Raw genomic sequence first — 16606 nt, 5'->3', positions numbered from 1 at the left:
AAAAAACGCTGGAAGAAAGATCTTGGCTTAAGCATGATGATTCTTAAATTTGCCACCACTTAATTCAGGCTCAGAAGAATGGCTCAATTTCCAAGTTTTTGAGACCAACATCGATCTCAATTTGGACTACATTTTGCAATAATTAACTAAAATTTCCCGGTTTATACATAAAAACACCTATTTGTATAGAGAAACTAATGGCACGTGTGTTGTATCTATAGTGAGCTAAAAACTGTAGTTCGAAATTGCAAAATGTGGTCCATTTATTCCACTCAATTTCGCAAACTATTCCAGACCTCATAAATCGCACAAGTCATATTCGCACCAATAATCATAAAAAAATGCACACTCGGCGAGGGGCAATTTTCCTAGGATGTGAGAAATATTTTCGCTGATTTTCATCATCCTGCGATCAGCTTAATAAATCGAAGGTCGAACCTATCGATTTGACCGACGACCTCCGATCAAATGAAGACTCGAGTAATGCTGAATTCCACCGATAAGTCAGCAAAATTATACACAAGTGAGTAAAATACTGCCGTGCTGAGGAAGAACTCCGTAAGAGCTTTCAAGCGTTGCCAAATCATTTTTGACAAATCACGGATTTTCGGGCAAATTTATGAATATTTTCCTTTCCATTAATCAGAGATCTGTGCTCGGAATATGATCTAAAATTTCAAGGGAAAATGTGCATAATTTTTCTCAAAAACAAATATTTCCTGAAGGGAAATTTGGCAACATTCGAATGTTCTTGCGGCGTTTTTCCTCGACACGGCAGAATAGGTGACGAAGGAAGCAGGATGATTTGAACCGCGTTTAGAAGAAAGGAACCAAGCCACATCGGCTATTTCCAAAATTAACCGGGCAATTTAATTGTTTACGAGGAAAGTTCACTCGTAAAAAATTAAATTTCCCAGTTAAACTGGGGGTCTAGCATCATGAGTTTTCCGATCTTCGAGATTCCATCAGGATTTGAGGTCAATCAGGATTTAATCCCGATTTCATCAGGATTTTAAAAAAAATCGGTAGTAAAATCAGGATTTGAGAAAAGTCGGCCGTCCGATCGGATTTTTTTATCGAGCTATTTTTGTGAAGTTACATTTGCTTTGCGAAAAATCAGGATTTGGTTTAATTATGAAATCAGGATCTAGCAGTAAAAAATCAGGAAAAATCAGGATTTCCCAAAATGTAAAAAAAACTCTAAACACCCTGTTACATTTGGCAATAGCTAACGTGGCTTGGTTCCTTTCTGCTCAACGCGGTCTATTTGGTACTGCCGCAAAGTTGGAAACCTCTTCGCCGGGTTCTTTTCATTAGAATCGAGGCGCGCGCGGCGATTTTACGACGTTTCGCTCGATTCGCGGCGAACGATCAGCTCCTGACCGCTCGAGGTATGTAAATACGAAGAGGAAGAGCGCGAATCATTGCAGCTGTAATGAGTGGATCTTAATCATTTCTGGTCGGGCAATTACTCTCACGTAAGTCCGTAGACGCACCTTCTTGTCGCGCGCTCACCGCGTAACCAGCTCCAGTTTTCCGCCTAAGTGCTCCCATCCCAGTTCCTAAACACCGATTCCAAGTGTTTCCTGTGCTTGTGGACTTCTGACCGGCCAAAATTTTGGGTCTCCTCGATTCTCGTCAGTTTTCGCTCTTGACATAGTGTGCAATTGTGTTGATTTGTTCCGGTTTCACGTGTTATTATCGACGTCAGGCGTTTCGGCCGGGAAAAATTTGAATTTGAAGGAAATTTTGTTTGGATTTTTGAAGTTTGTTGAAGAAGATTTTAAAGGAAAACCAACCACTCTCTCAATCTGATACGATTCATCTTACTTCGGTGAGGCGAGTCCTCCTCTTGAGAAGCTGAACGGGTGGGTAAGTTTTACAATGTAAAACGTACACTTTGTGGAAACAAGTCATGTTTATTTCGAAACTGGACGGATGTTTTCATGCAACATGTTCTTTTGTAAAAACTTTATGAAAATTCGAATTTTTTTCAGTGAAAGGAAGCTACATGTGGGTCACTTGCATGCTCCTGGGCCAAAGGAAAGGATAATCGATTTCGAATGTACTTTGCGCGAAATTAGAGATGTTTACATTTTCAAAGTCAGAAATTTCAGCTTCCAGATTTGAAGGACCATTCGGAAAAAGGCACTTGTTCGATCTTTCGCTACTAAGATTGTGGACCTTTGTAGATGTTTGACTCTGATAAAAATTTACTTAGTTTTTAATACACTAAAGTCTGAGGAAAATCACTTCATGAAATTCTAAAGGGCGAACATGTAAAGAAAAATAACTCTGCGCCAAAAATAACAAAGGTGCAATATTTAAGTAACTTCAAATGCACAAGTGCCCTTTTTCCGAAATGGTCTCTCATTTAAACTCAAAGTTTGAAGTTGAGATAAATCATTTTCATTGGCTGAGCTCTACGGAACAAAACGTTCCAAATCGCGAGTCTCATGCCAATTGTGAGCGGTAAATACCAGATTACATGCGTCACCAACTGGACGTATTTCTGCCAAACGGAACTAGGTGCATTAAGACATGAGCCCTGAGACCCATAAGAATACATGCATAACAGGACTCACATCATAATGCACATAGTTCCGTTTGGCAGAAATACGTCCAATTATCTTGAATTTCGTTCCCTGGTAAAATCAGAAACATTGACTTTGCAAAACTTTGAGATTAATGAAACAATGCACATAATTGGACGTATTTCTGTCAAACGGAACTATGTGCATTATGACGTGAGCCCTGTTATGCATATATTCTTATGGGTCTCAGGGCTCATGTCTTAATGCACGTAGTTCCGTTTGGTAGAAATGAGTCCAATTGGTATATTGCAGTCAGAACGACCTAAGAATTACGAGCCAGCGTGCGTAAAAGTTCGAGATAGCCTATTAAGTTGTCGCGATAAAAGTAAACAACATTACCGCCCGACAGCTCTGATGTTCGTGCGAGATATTTGCAGTTTTCCGAACTAAACTGACGTAAATTAAACGACTTTTCCACGTGCTACGGCAACACTGCCGGCAACATACGGCAATTTGTGACGTCATGCGTCAGTCTCCCGCCAAACGCAACCGTTTGAATTCTTATCAGTGACAGCACTTTTTGAAGAGCTTTTCTGCATTTTCCCGGCGTTCAAAAAATTTGAAAAAAAATCCTCGCACTTCATCACGATCTTTCATCTCATAGATTATGAAAATGAATTAAAATAATCTTCTCGAAATAACGAACTGACACTTTTGTTTGACATTTTTACAGAACGGCCTTTGAATAGAGAGAAAACAAAATCATGGGCGTTTTCAAGAAATTACGTTGCGTATTTTGCCATTTAAAAATAATAATGACTCGAAGTCTGCAGCGTATCATACAGTAGCACACGTTTTTTGCACTACAATAATTCGGTTTACAGCTGAATCGTGCCGAAACTGAATTGAATGTTGGTCATTCTCAGATCAAAAGCTCAATAAATATAGTTATATATTTACCATTCTGTTCGGGTTGCATAAAAACGATCACTCAGACTTTATTCAAAAATACTTTATTTTATTGGTTAATTATTTGCCGGCTTATCGAAGGACCATTTGCACTCTCATACACACGCAAAAACACAGGATTGGGGCTCGTTTTTTCGTAAAAGTTGTGGTCACACATCGATCTTGTGCGAAACCACGTATCCCCACTGCACCGTTTCAAAATTGTCAGTCCTATTCGATTTGTCGATAGGAACAAGCCAATTTTCTGGCTTGAAATTTATACAGAATATTCTACTGACAGAGAAGAAGAATAAAAGGCGTTTTCAAAAAAATTACGTTTATATTTTTTTAGAGGAATAACAAAGGATGACAGGGAGTCTGCGACGTCGCAAACGGAGACACGTGGTTTTGCACTTTGGCCATCGACGTCTTTCTTGCACTAGTTATTCAGAATGAGATGCTGCAACTTACCCCAAAGTCTCTTAATCACATTCTTCAGTGTGATTTCTGAAGTTACTCAAAAATATATTTTATATTCATTTAAAAAAAATGAGTTACAGTACCTACAAGTGAGAGGCTCCCACTACTTAAACGAGCTTAGTGGCATGCTTTTCTCTAGAGTGCAAAGTGTGTTCCGAGCGTTATACTTAACTTCTCGTGTTTTGTTCTTTTCAGTTCATGCGATGATTGATCGATCATGAGTTCAGTAATGCAGGCTAATTGCAAAGATCACCCGAAAATGAAGATCTTGGAACAATTTGGGGAGGTGTTTTGGAGTCCCTCATTTTGGCTCCCACCCAACTCGACCTGGGAAGAATTCGAGCATTTTGAGAACAAAGATGGTCATCGAATCCCTGATATTCAGGATTTATTCTTCGCATGGAAATTCATCCCTGTCATACTTTTGATAAAATATTTAATAGAAAAGTAAGTGATGATAATATACCAGATATGCCCAAAACTTATTTTAAAATGCATTACACACGAACTTCGCAGTATTTTATTCAAAATATATGACTTGAATTGAAATACAGCAATAGATGTCTTCCATTGAAACTTCAAGTTTAATATTTCTGAAACATTCAAAATCAAATAAAAAATAACGATTTTCATTAATTTTTTACTCGTCCAGGTAAAACTTCCTGAACCGCAAATGAGAGTAAAACATTGCTATACCATCAATCGTTTCCACGCTTCCAAAACCGGCGAGCATCCAAAATTAATATCTCCAGAATGACTGTGCCAGTGTGTCATACCATTGAAAACTCAAATTAAGAAAATTAGCATTGCTATCAGAGTTTCTTCTTTTTCTTTTTCTTCTTCTTCTTCATCATGTTCTTCGTCTTCTCCTTCTTTCTTTTCTTCCCCTTCTCCCTCTTCTCCCTCTTTTCCCGAGTTTTTACTCGGCGGCTTATTCTAGTGCTCAAATAATTTAATGACGAACGTAAGACTTGAAATTGAGTCCTAAAATTTTGAACATGACTTTGAAACAGGAGAATAAGAAAAATTTTACGTTCTCTTAACATTAGAATCGATCAATGTATGAACTGCACCGACTAATCAACCCTTGAACTCCATAAGAACGCATGTATCCACCAGTTTATTTTTATTGATAAAGAGGAACGCCTTCAAATGCCTCGGCGATAACTATTTGAGCTCGACGGTCGATGGGTTGCATACCCATCATACTGAAGGCAGCTTTTGGGCTCGCGCTTGAGCCACTCCACGAGACGCAATGCTATGCGGCGCGGTGAAAGAAGATCGCGGGAAACTTGAAGAAACGTGTTATAAACCATGCAGATTGCGAGCTAAGGAATGACTTTTTTTATATTTCAGACTTTTTTAACTAACGTGCCCAACGTGAGTTTTGTGTGATTTTACCAATAAAGAGTAGTACATTTATTCGGCTGTTTCTCCCATTGCTGTTGTTTCTCGTTTGATATGGATTAAAATTTATTACGCATGTATCCACCAATTTCTCTTTTATTGATAAAGAGGAGCTCCTTCAAGTGCCTAGGCGATAACTATTTGAACTCGGCGGTTGATGGGTTGCATACCCATCATATTGAAGGCATTTTGGGTTATTGTCAAGTTAAATTCCTATTAAAGTAAAGACTCATTTCTTTCCAGACGTGTTGGTGTGAAGGTTGCAGAATGGGCCGGGATAAAGCAGAGGCGGCGTGAGAGACCTCCGATTATTGATATCCTTGAGAAGGCGCACCACGCTAAACCCTGCGGAATATGGAGGGAACGTGAACTTTACGCCCTCAGCAAACAGCTTGATTGGCCCAAAGAGGATGTTGAAAAGTGGATCAGGGCTAGGAGAAGATTCGCCGCCCCCACCACCGTAGAGAAGTTTTGCGAAAGTTCGTAAGTGTTTGTCTCGTACCCTAGGGGAATTTCTTAAATATTGAGACTTTTGAGATGGACTACGAGTATAAATAATCGATTAATGGTGTGATACTGCACAGAAGTTTGTTTAATTATACTTCTAGGTGTTCTTACAGGAGGAAAGAGTTATAGGATAAAGATGAGGGAAAGAGTATACCAAAACACGCAAAGTGCGTGTGTTTCGGTATACTCTGTCCTCATCTTTATCATAACAGCACGCGAGATGCGTTTTTCCGGTTATTTATAGGATATAGGGTTGTTGAAAGCATAATAAACTATCCTCTCCTCTAGTAAAGCAATTTTTACCACATAAAGAGGGAGTATAGAGAATTTTAGTACCATCCTCTTTTTCTCACCACTTTGTAATCCAAATTTTCCCTTATCAGATGTTTAATTTCAAGTGGATTTTCAGAAAGTGTTGGGCCTTCGGGCTCTCACTGAAACATTTTTGTCATCAAAATATAATCCCTCTTGAAATTTATGTAAGCATGCCAACCAATCAATCATATGAACGATTCTATTTCACTTCAGTCAAGTATTTTTTAATCAATTTTACAAATTGAAACTGGACAGCTCCGGAATTCCAGGATGCCTGTCTGTGCAGTATAACCACTAGAAAATCTAAATGAAAGGATATGTTTTTGTTCCAATATTTTAAATATTATGGTATGGCTACATCCGTTAAGAGAATCCGTTCAAACTCAGCGGTCATAAAGACGATTATAAAGTATGAGATTGGAGAAGTAAAAGCGAGCAACCAAAACTTTATTTTAAAAGGTGCCCTAAGTACAATGGCTATTAAAAACCTTATTTGCAATCCGGGCTAACAAAACTCAGTGTACGGTTATGGGATTACTTTGAGCAAGATAACTACGGAACTACATAAAGTTTCACGACCAAAGTTTTCTCAGAACATGAAATGTGAATCTTAATTAGTACTTATACTCTGTAAATGCAATGGTGAAGGTGACACTTACACGATTCCGCTACTTAATTGGACCTCACTCTGCAATTAAAAGCTACAATTTTTTGCTCAGTTTAGGAACAATGTATGTTTCATTACTTTCAGTATGCACGTACGTGTGTTGTATGGATGAGTCCAAAAATTTTAGTTCTCAATCGCAAAATGTAGTCCAATCAAATACGTACTCGTGTAAGTATGGTGTCACATTCATTGTCCTTTGATACGTTTAGGGAGAGCATAAACAATGGACATTACTCGTATAGTGCTAACTAAGATACATTTTTTATCTTTTTTTCATTTTGGTATGCTCAATTATTTTCAGTTGGCGCTTTATATTTTTCATCTGTATGTTCACTTATGGCCTCTACGCTCACTGGTCCAAAGAATGGTTTTGGGACTTCAAACTTTGTTGGAAGAATTTTCCCCAGGTACTTTTTATTTCTTTCTTGTTACTCGTTATATACACAGTAGAAAATAACTGGACGGCTAATTGTACATATTTTCAGATACATTGTGTACAAAGTTCCTTATAAAACTAGCATGATTGGTAACGGTAAATTTCACCCCGAATTATTATTAAAATGAAATAGCAAGTAAAAACTTGCAGAACAGAAAACTTGCGTGTAACCCTAACCAAGTAACGGTAAATTATTATACCCCCCCCCCCCAAAAAAAAAAAATAAATTAAATACTGGAAATGAATTAACAATACAAAATTATATCAAAATTACCATTATTGCCTGGTGAAAATCAACTTAGGATAAAAATTGTCTCCTCTAAATATTAATTTTTGAAAATTTTGTTTATTGTATGCACGACTCAGCCGGTGACAGAGGACTTGTATTGGTACTTCATCATCTCACTCACAAATTACTCATCGTGGAGTATTTCACATTTCTGGGACGTTCAGAGAAAAGACCCAAAAATCATGATGTTTCATCACTTCGTCACGTTGACTCTTTTGACGGCTCAGTGGGTCACAGGCTTTCACAGAGTCGGACTACTAATCTGCCTGCTTCATGATGTCGGCGATTTTTGGTTAGAGGTAAGGTTTCAGGTGGAAAGATTTCTCTCCTTCTTATACATTGATAATTTGTAGGTGGGTAGTGGATACCCATGTAGCAGAAATTCAGGATTGATAGTGATAAATAAGCTATTAATTGTTAATTTATAGTCTATTCATTGCTATGAAACTTCTACTGAATAGCAATTCTATCTATATGTGAAATAAAAACTTAGTACAAACAGCCATGTTCAATTTTTGAATACGAATTAGCTAATTGTAATTCATCGGTATTTTTGACAAAATACGCTGGACACGAGCCCATTTCCAGTTCAATTATTCACCTAAAAATAACCCCACGTTTGAATCCTTGCATGCAATTAATTGATTCATGTTCCTTTTATTTCGAAAGATTAATATCACGGGAAGTTTACAAGTTTAAATAAAAGTTGATTCATTCTGTTAAAATTTAATTTACAGATGTTGATATATTCTTACACTTCGTTTTATTTTTTCAGTTGTCGAAGTGTTTGAAGTACCTGGGCTTGGTGAGAACTTGTCAAGTTATGTTTGTCCTTTTTGCTGTCATGTGGATCATTACTCGAAACATCATTTTTCCGTTTTACCTCATCCCATGGTTTGTTTTTACCTATAAACATTTTTTTTCTGAACGATTATTGATTTGGACACATCATAGTATTTTTAGAGCAAACTTAACCGTAACTTTTCACACATCTACAAATAAGAGACACCTCTACATGCTTTGATGACATCTGAGAGATACGACTATTCGTGCTTGATGGATGTCCGCGTTGCATCTGCAAAATTGAAGGCGCCATGTCACTGGGCATGAACTCGCCACAGTTTGCTCTATGCTGCCAATGAGGTGTCAAATTCGGGGGAAAAGTTAATGAAAAACGAGTACCGAATATGTCTCGCATCTTCAGCGTCAACATATCTGGACTGTACTTTGCAATTTGGAGCTATAAATGCTAACTCATCTGAAAAAAAAACACTTATGAGCATAGGGAAACTGATGACATATACGTTGTTTTTAAACCGGGCCGAAATTTATAGTTCTTAATTGCAAAATGTACCTAGTCCATCTAAAGCTCATAAGTGACAGCCTGACAGCCTATGCAACCCGCGGGGCACATGTTTTCACCAGGTCTCGGGTCAATTTGACCCGGCTTGAGCATCTAGGGGTTAAACATTTTTAGAATGAGACAAAAGATACGGAACTTTTAATGTTTATTTTTGTATAATTTCATGCTGCATGAAATGCAATAAGTCTCTTATGGTCCAGAAGTGTGTATAGGTTATTTGAACTATAATACTTATCAAAATGACGTCAGGTACTTTATACACAATTTCTCATGATCAATCGGTGACTTTATCATATCGAAGTAGCTGTAAAAATGCGAATTTGTCCGGCACAGCTACGGTATCTTTAAGTCGTCATTCAACTGAATGTAGATGTGACTCCTTTAAACAGCTTAAAACTAGTAGCAATAATATGATGGAATTAGAAAAATGCATTCCTCGGTTTTTTATGTAGCAGATTTTGGAATACCTACATTTCATTATTTTGAGCAAAAACGTAATTGTCTCTACTTAATAAAAATTTCATGTCCAAACTACGATCTCGAAAAAACAAATATGAGAGAAAATCTTGAGACAATTATTGACGTCCATGTTTTTCATAGCCCGTCTCAGATATTTTTCCCCCTTTTGTTGTATGTAACAGCAAAGGAGGAAAGTAATCTGAAACGGGCTTAGTTCCTTAATTAATTTGTAAGTTAAAGAACAAATTGCCATTAAATGTAGTGGTCAACTAATAAGGAATACAAATATAATATCGCCGTTCACAGGAAAAATTTAGTAAAGAAAAATATAGGTTTTTTTTCGGCTTACATAGGTGCTAAAAATTATTTAAATGTATAGAATTAAAGTGCATATTTCAATTATGATGTTTCAGTACCTATTATCATTCGCCTCACAACGTCTCCACGTCGTTTCCTTTCTCGTGTTTGTACGGGCCCTGCGATATCAGGTAAATCACCCAGTTTCACTTAAGATTACCAATATTCCAGTGGTAAAAACTATGAGGGAATTTGTTAAATGGACGTATTTCTATCAAACGGAACTATGAGTATTATGACGTGAGCCCTGTTATTCATATACTCTTGTGGGTCTCAGGGCTCACGTCATACTGAACATAGTTCCGTTTGATAGAAATACGACCAAATCTGGTCACAAATCTGAGTCGTCGGTGTTGTACTCTGCTTTGAGAGCCCTGAGACTTTATACATTCTATATGTATACATCATTGTACAAAAGGAGAGATCAGCTCAACAATTATTCAGGAGAATGATGACGACGGACAGAAAGCTTCAAGTTTGATCAGAGCGCGCGTTAGTTTAATTCGGTAAGTACTTAAAATTAGATGTGCCTCAAAAACGCCTTTAAATCGCGAACCATGCCAAAAACACTACGATTCATGCACAGTAGTGAAGCAAAAAAAAAATGCGACAAAAATGCACCCAAAAACGGTTTGCAGGGGGTGAGTCTACTGTACGAGTGGACTCAAAATCGCAAAAAATCAAAATCTTGACTGACCCTAATTTCGAAAAATCGCAATTTGAAATTTTCATGGCAAATGCGAGTTTTCTCCTGATTTTGATCCGCTTTTTTATTTATTTGTCCATTGAATCGGTGTTGATCGATTCACGTTTTTATTTTTCGTTCGATTCATGATCGAATACAAACCCTTTTGCTACATGCAGACGTATCATACTCATTTTCCTTAACTGAACAATTCGCCTTCTGCAACGTCTACAGCAATTGTTGTTACAAATATGTTGTGCGTGCTGATTTTAGATCATAACGTACTCAATTCTCTGAAGGAGTTTCATGTGCGCCAGTTGCGTAATCTGTTGGAGAACGAACGAAGTAGGGATTCAGTGATTCATTCAATCTCACTTCTGTAGTTCCTCGACAGGAAATTCCACTTTCGCACATTAAACGCCTTCAAAGAGTCAAGTATGTAGTGAGTTGAGATCAGCACGCACAACATATTCGTAGCAACAATTGCTGCGGACGCAGCTGAAGGCGAATTGAAAAAAACCGTATAATACACGTTGAAAAACGTTTTAGCTCTTTAATTTTGTTACCAATAGAGAGCTATATTTTATGGCCTTTTTATGGGCGATTCTCGAAAAACTTTTCAGCATGAACTAAAACGTAAACTAAGTTTAAAAGCAAAATAAAATATACTGCGCAACAATTTTTCTTGGAATTCAATTACTTTCAAAAGAATGCAGTAATCATTCGAAATCTTTCATGTACGCAATCTTGCATGGATTTAGGAAAAAAATAAGAAATGTACTATCAACACTCATTGTGAGTCTTTGACCAAAACATATCATTTCACGTAACTGACAGAAATAAATTGTCCACTCATCAATTTCAAAGATAATTTTTTTCATTTTTCGATCAGTTTACCCTTTATCTTTGGAGACACTAAAAACTAAAATTGGTGACACCACTATTCGTATCACGGTTATCGCGGTATCACCCTTACGTGAGTTCTAGCCTGTTACGGTGTATTTTTGTGGCATTTCATAAAATAAATTATGTAAGGGAATGAAAAGGATATTGGCTCACTCGATTGATCTCTTGTTTTAGCTCGTTCAATTTTACCTCTACTCACGCTCTTATCGTGGTGGCTGTGAGCCTGAGTCTTCTCCATGTATATTGGACGTGCCTCATCTTCAAAGTTCTCTACCTGGCTATTTTCGTTGGGAAAGTGAGTACACATCCAGATTCTATCGACATTGAACAACTTCGCATACTTTCACTGTTAAATACTTTGAGCGCGTATGGGACAGTATGTTTATTTCAGTTATTTATCCGAAAGAACATTAAGGTGTTTTCGGGTTTATTAAGGTGTAGTAAGGGGGAAAGAAACGATCGATCTACCATAAATTCTTGTGTTACTGAAGGGATTTCCTACTTGAAAATGTTGATATATTTTGGGGAGTTCACACGGAAAAAACGACTTCATGCTGAGCCCTAACTTTTCAGATCAAATGGAGCCAGCTGATATGGTAGTACTGCTGAGACATACAGTCTGAAAGGCTGGACCCTAGAGTTCTGCCGTGCTAAGGAAGAACGCCGTATGATCCTTCAAACGTTGCCAAGTTTCCTTTGATAAAACGCAAATATCCTGGTAAACTTATGAATATTTTTCTTCCAATTTTTCAGATAATTTTGCATGCAATTTCACCTAAAGTCCCTGAAAATTTCAAGGAAAAACATAAACGTCTTTTCTCAAAAATAAACATTTTATCGAAGGAAATTAGACAACTCTCGAATTTTCATACGGCGTTCTTCCTTAGCACGGCAGAGTACGGCTCAGCGCTACTGCTTTAATAGATAGCTCCATTTGATCTGACAATGAACAGTTAGAGCTCAGCACTAAGTCGTTTTTCCGTGCACCCCCCCCGCTCCCCCTAGGAAGAGTGGGGAAGGGAGGGGGTCGTATTTCCCCAAAAAGTTTTCCTTTTCAATGATTAGGCCAACAGTCCAAGCCGGAACATTTTAACTCAAGAATTGAAAGTGTTTTGGCCTATCGAACGTTTCTTTTGTCCATCCTGGAATATCAAAATACTTATAATAATCTATAATCAGGCAATATTGGTGAGGAGAGCTGTACGTAATGGGTTGGTGATCGCCACGTCAATCGGCCCCTCTTTGTACTCTAATCACCTAACCTAGGAGCCAGTTCGCTCTACTAGCTAAAACGGCTGATGGCGTCATCGATGAGACAGATTTACGACGTTCTTAAAGTTACCAGTTTGTGATGTCAGCGGAGGTATCAATGGATGACGTCATCGAGGGGATCAATTGATGACGTAATCAGAGGTGCCAATTGAGGACTTCATTAGGATGATCATTGATGAAGCCATCAACTAGTTGCTCCCTCCGGAATTCGCTTGACAATTTACAGCTATCTGTATAATCCGGTTAATCTTTCTACTCCAGCGTTTGAGTCTCCAGGCACTATTCGATGAATTAGGCAATCCGCAACCCATATTGAACGATTTCAAGCATTCTGATACATGTTTCTTAATCAAAATATCACGTAAAACAGGTTCTTTACCACGAAAATCACACAAATCAATTCCGAACTAAAATATTAACGTTTTTAGCCTACGTTAGCTACGGAAATGTTGAATTCCCCGCTCAGATGTAAAATATGAGTCTACTCGAATCAAATCGCGCACTACAACGGTCTTGGCAGGCTTCTTCATTGAATAATATTCCTTGCCCGCTTTATGTTATTCAGAGTCTTAACAACGTACAACAGCTGAGCTGAAGCACCGAAACGGAGGTCGTCATTTGCTCATACTGCAGAGACTGTTACGGTAACATTCAATACGCGATTCGACCCGTATAACTTCTGTTTTTTTATGAGCGGGGCGTTTGGATTTCCACATCGAAAAAAAAATAAATATCTTGGTCAGGAGTCAATTTCAGTAATTTTCGTCACGCAAATCATGTTTTGCGTGAAATTATGGTTGAGAAACTCATATCAGAATGCTGAAACTCGTATCTTGTCCACTGTCCGCTATAGCTACTCACCTTTATTCCACATTCATCACTGACGTATGCTATTTTTATTTTTCAGTTGGAGGATGACACTGTCTCAGCCAGCGATGAGAGTGATGACGACGATCGCAACTAATCTGCTTTGTTCTGATATCGATTATCTATACTTCCCCATTAGATGCTATGGTAAAGAATCGATTATTTAGGTGTTCGTTGCGAACACCCTGTTAGTCGATCCTTTTCCGTAGGTTTAAATGGCAGATCAACCGATATATCGCAAAGCACGCCACGGCCACGTCACTGCGATTGAAATAGCTTGCGGAAAAGTGCGGCCGCGCTTACAAGATGGGCACTTGGGCAGCACCCATCCAGTGTTGAATTTTTGAAATATCGAAATAATTCTCTAGTCAACACAGTAATGTTCCTGTGTAATTCGAAGGATGAATACATAATTTAAGCCATATTCTCTAAACTTTTGTATTAAATTGATGACGATCATGTTTTTGCGTCAGATTCAAGCCTGCAGGTCAAATGGCTTTATTCAGAGACCAATCAATTTTTTTAGGAATCACATCATAGGCTCCTCTGAAATAAGTAGTAAGACACCATTTCCTCGTTCCGAAGGCATAGAAAATACATACCTATCGACGGTGTAAGTCGGCAATCACATAACTCGTTTGCGGTGTCTGAAAATCTCCGCCTCTATGTTATTATTATAAAGGCTAACAAATTGACATCATTCCTTGAAGTTTATGCAGCATTTTTTTCGCACAGAGAAGAAAAATCACGGCTGTTTTAGAGCATTGCCGCTGAGTAGTTTTCCGTTTAAAAAAATAGAGTATGACAGGAAGTCTACGACATCGCAAACCGAGTTATGTGATTGCCGACTTACACCGTCGATATATTTATGAAAACATCATCTGCGCATACCACACACTTAGAGCAAACATCTTGCCATACTACTAAATTAAGGATAATAATGATAAATTCAAGAATAATGCAGCATTGACTGTTAAAGTACCGGATGATGAATTTGAAGGAGTGTATGTAGGAGATCTAGGTCATCACCATACAGGTCTCTCCTTTTTCTCTAAGTAACCCCTGTGTGAAGTACCTTTTACAAACGCTATTATACATAAGTTTATGTATACGCACCTATTATGGGATGTCAGTGAAACGTTTGGTCAGCAATACTGCTTGCTATTCCGTCGGATTGTCACGAAATTGGCATATACGCAGAGTGTCCCAGGATTAAATACGAATATTGAAGGAGTCGATTCTCTTCTTCGGTCAGTCGATCTTTTGACGGTTTATCAGATTTTCAACGGATGCGATTTGAAAGAATGTGATCTGCAACTTAACCTAAGGAGATGATGACGTCTCTTTGAGTTCCACGAATGATTTAAATAACATTATGATTTGTAAATGCGATTTTGCGAAATTTTAACTTGGTGCGATTTTTTTAAATTTTATTTATTGTGTGCTTTGTTATACAGGTATAAATAAAAATACTAATAATATAAAATCGTTTGCATAATAAAAGTTGTTCAATGTCCTGCCGTACTCTATTCTTTTATCGAAATCCTTTCTCTCATCCCTCAAGATAAATTAAAAGTGCCCACTGTTGGTGATAACCCTTTATCACATGCTATTTCTCAGATTAAAGTGATAGGTTAAGAACATTTTAAAGACTCCTTAGACAGAGAAAGATTCATAGATGAATTAAAGAATTTGACTTCGTAGTCTATGGAACTAGAGAGAAGAATCCTACCAAAAAAATTCACTAATTTAACATGATTTGTAGAAAGTAAGAGCTTTGAGTTAAGTTTAAACACCTCTGGCAGGGAAGTGAGAAATTTTATTCTCCTGATTCTTAATTCCATCTTCTTGATGGTTACTAGAACTTTAATTACTTTGAACTTTACTTTTAAGGCAAAACTATGGTTGTAGTTTTATTTTGAAAACATCTGCCAAATGTCATGCGTAAAAGTAAAGACCATCGCATGAGGTGTATTCACTTAGTGTTTCATTTTGACGGGTAAAACGCAATTTTGAAAGTAGCGCCTGGATACAACTACACGTGCTCAATGGATGTCCGCGTTGCATATACATAAAACTGAAGGCGTTTTGAGATTTCTTGCGTTGGGCGCAGTGATGAGCAGAGCGCTGGAGCATTATCTTTTAAATTTTAAAAGTATTAAACGATGTTCTGCCGCTAAATATTGCTTTGAAGCACTGCGACAGTGAAACTATAACGTCCCGAACAATGCATCTCGGTTTCCTACGTTGCAGACTTCCCATCATACTTTATTTTTTAAATGGAGAACTACTCAAAGTCAACTCTCAAAAACTTTTTTCTTTTGGACGCCAAACAATTTCTGGAGAAATTTTAAGGAATGACGTTGATTTGTTCTTCCTTGAAAAGATAAACCAGGAGTGGAGATTTTTAAACACCGCTAACTGGCAACGTGGTATAGGAGTCTCGCCGTCGTCGCGCCGAATGACTTTGTAGTGTGAGTGCTGCTAATTTGACGCCGCGCGCGGCGGTTGCAACAAAGTTGCGACAATTAAATTAAATTAACAGATTTTAGCACTATGTTGCAGCCACTGGTGCGATTGGACTGCATTTTTCAATAAAGAGCTACCATTTCTGGCTTATCTGTAAAAGCACCCATCTAAATATAGAAACAAATAGTACGTCGACGGTAGAACTCCAAAACCACGTATCTCGGTTTGCGACGTGGCAGACTTTCTTTCATACTTTATTTTTTAAATAAAAAACAATTCAGCGTCACGTCTTAAAAACTTCCGTGATTCTTCTCCTCTGGACGAGGAAAATTCTGTGAAAACTTCAAGGAATGACGTTCATTTGGTCGCCCTAAAAAGAAAAAAATGGGAGCAGAGATTTTTAAACACCACACAAACGAGATACGTGGTTTGGGAGTTTCATAATCGTTGTTGGTGTTTTATAAAATCTCCGCTCCAATTTTTATTTTTGATTTTATATCTTTCTTTTTTTAAGGAAAGGTTTTCAACATCATTCCTTCAAGTTTCCACAAAATTTTCTTCGCAAAGAGAATCAAGATCCTGGCAGTTTATTTTTTTTTTTTTCTTTTTTTTTTTCTTTTTTTTTATATTTCAAACAGCCCACAA

General features: G+C 37.7%; 1 protein-coding gene across 2 annotated transcripts; it reads left to right on the top strand.

Annotated features, from left to right (window-relative positions):
- The first annotated feature begins 1347 nt into the window (after positions 1-1347).
- On the top strand, positions 1348-15016 carry LOC109036335 (ceramide synthase 4). Of its 2 annotated transcripts, none has more exons than XM_019050503.2 (9): positions 1348-1868; positions 4158-4409; positions 5613-5852; positions 7160-7265; positions 7661-7882; positions 8359-8477; positions 9819-9893; positions 11528-11648; positions 13533-15016. In XM_019050503.2, the coding sequence occupies exons 2-9, from the start codon at positions 4180-4182 to the stop codon at positions 13587-13589; spliced, it is 1170 nt and encodes a 389-aa protein (XP_018906048.1). In that variant the 5' UTR covers positions 1348-1868; positions 4158-4179; the 3' UTR covers positions 13590-15016. The 2 variants fall into 2 exon arrangements, with proteins under 2 accessions (XP_018906048.1, XP_018906047.1); XM_019050502.2 differs by having other exon boundaries at positions 1348-1872.
- The last annotated feature ends 1590 nt before the right edge of the window (positions 15017-16606 follow it).

Source organism: Bemisia tabaci, chromosome 3 (assembly GCF_918797505.1).
Source record: "Bemisia tabaci chromosome 3, PGI_BMITA_v3".
Taxonomy (NCBI): domain Eukaryota; kingdom Metazoa; phylum Arthropoda; class Insecta; order Hemiptera; family Aleyrodidae; genus Bemisia; species Bemisia tabaci.
The sequence above is the reverse complement of the archived record's forward strand: the minus strand, read 5'-3'. Positions and strand labels throughout refer to the sequence as shown.

Coding starts and splice junctions, on each gene's coding strand:
- LOC109036335 (XM_019050503.2), top strand. CDS start 4,180: ATGAGTTCAGTAATGCAGGCTAATTGCAAAGATCACCCGAAAATGAAG. Junction 7,266..7,660: donor GTTGGAAGAATTTTCCCCAG/GTACTTTTTATT, acceptor TGCACGACTCAG/CCGGTGACAGAGGACTTGTA. Junction 7,883..8,358: donor TCGGCGATTTTTGGTTAGAG/GTAAGGTTTCAG, acceptor TTATTTTTTCAG/TTGTCGAAGTGTTTGAAGTA.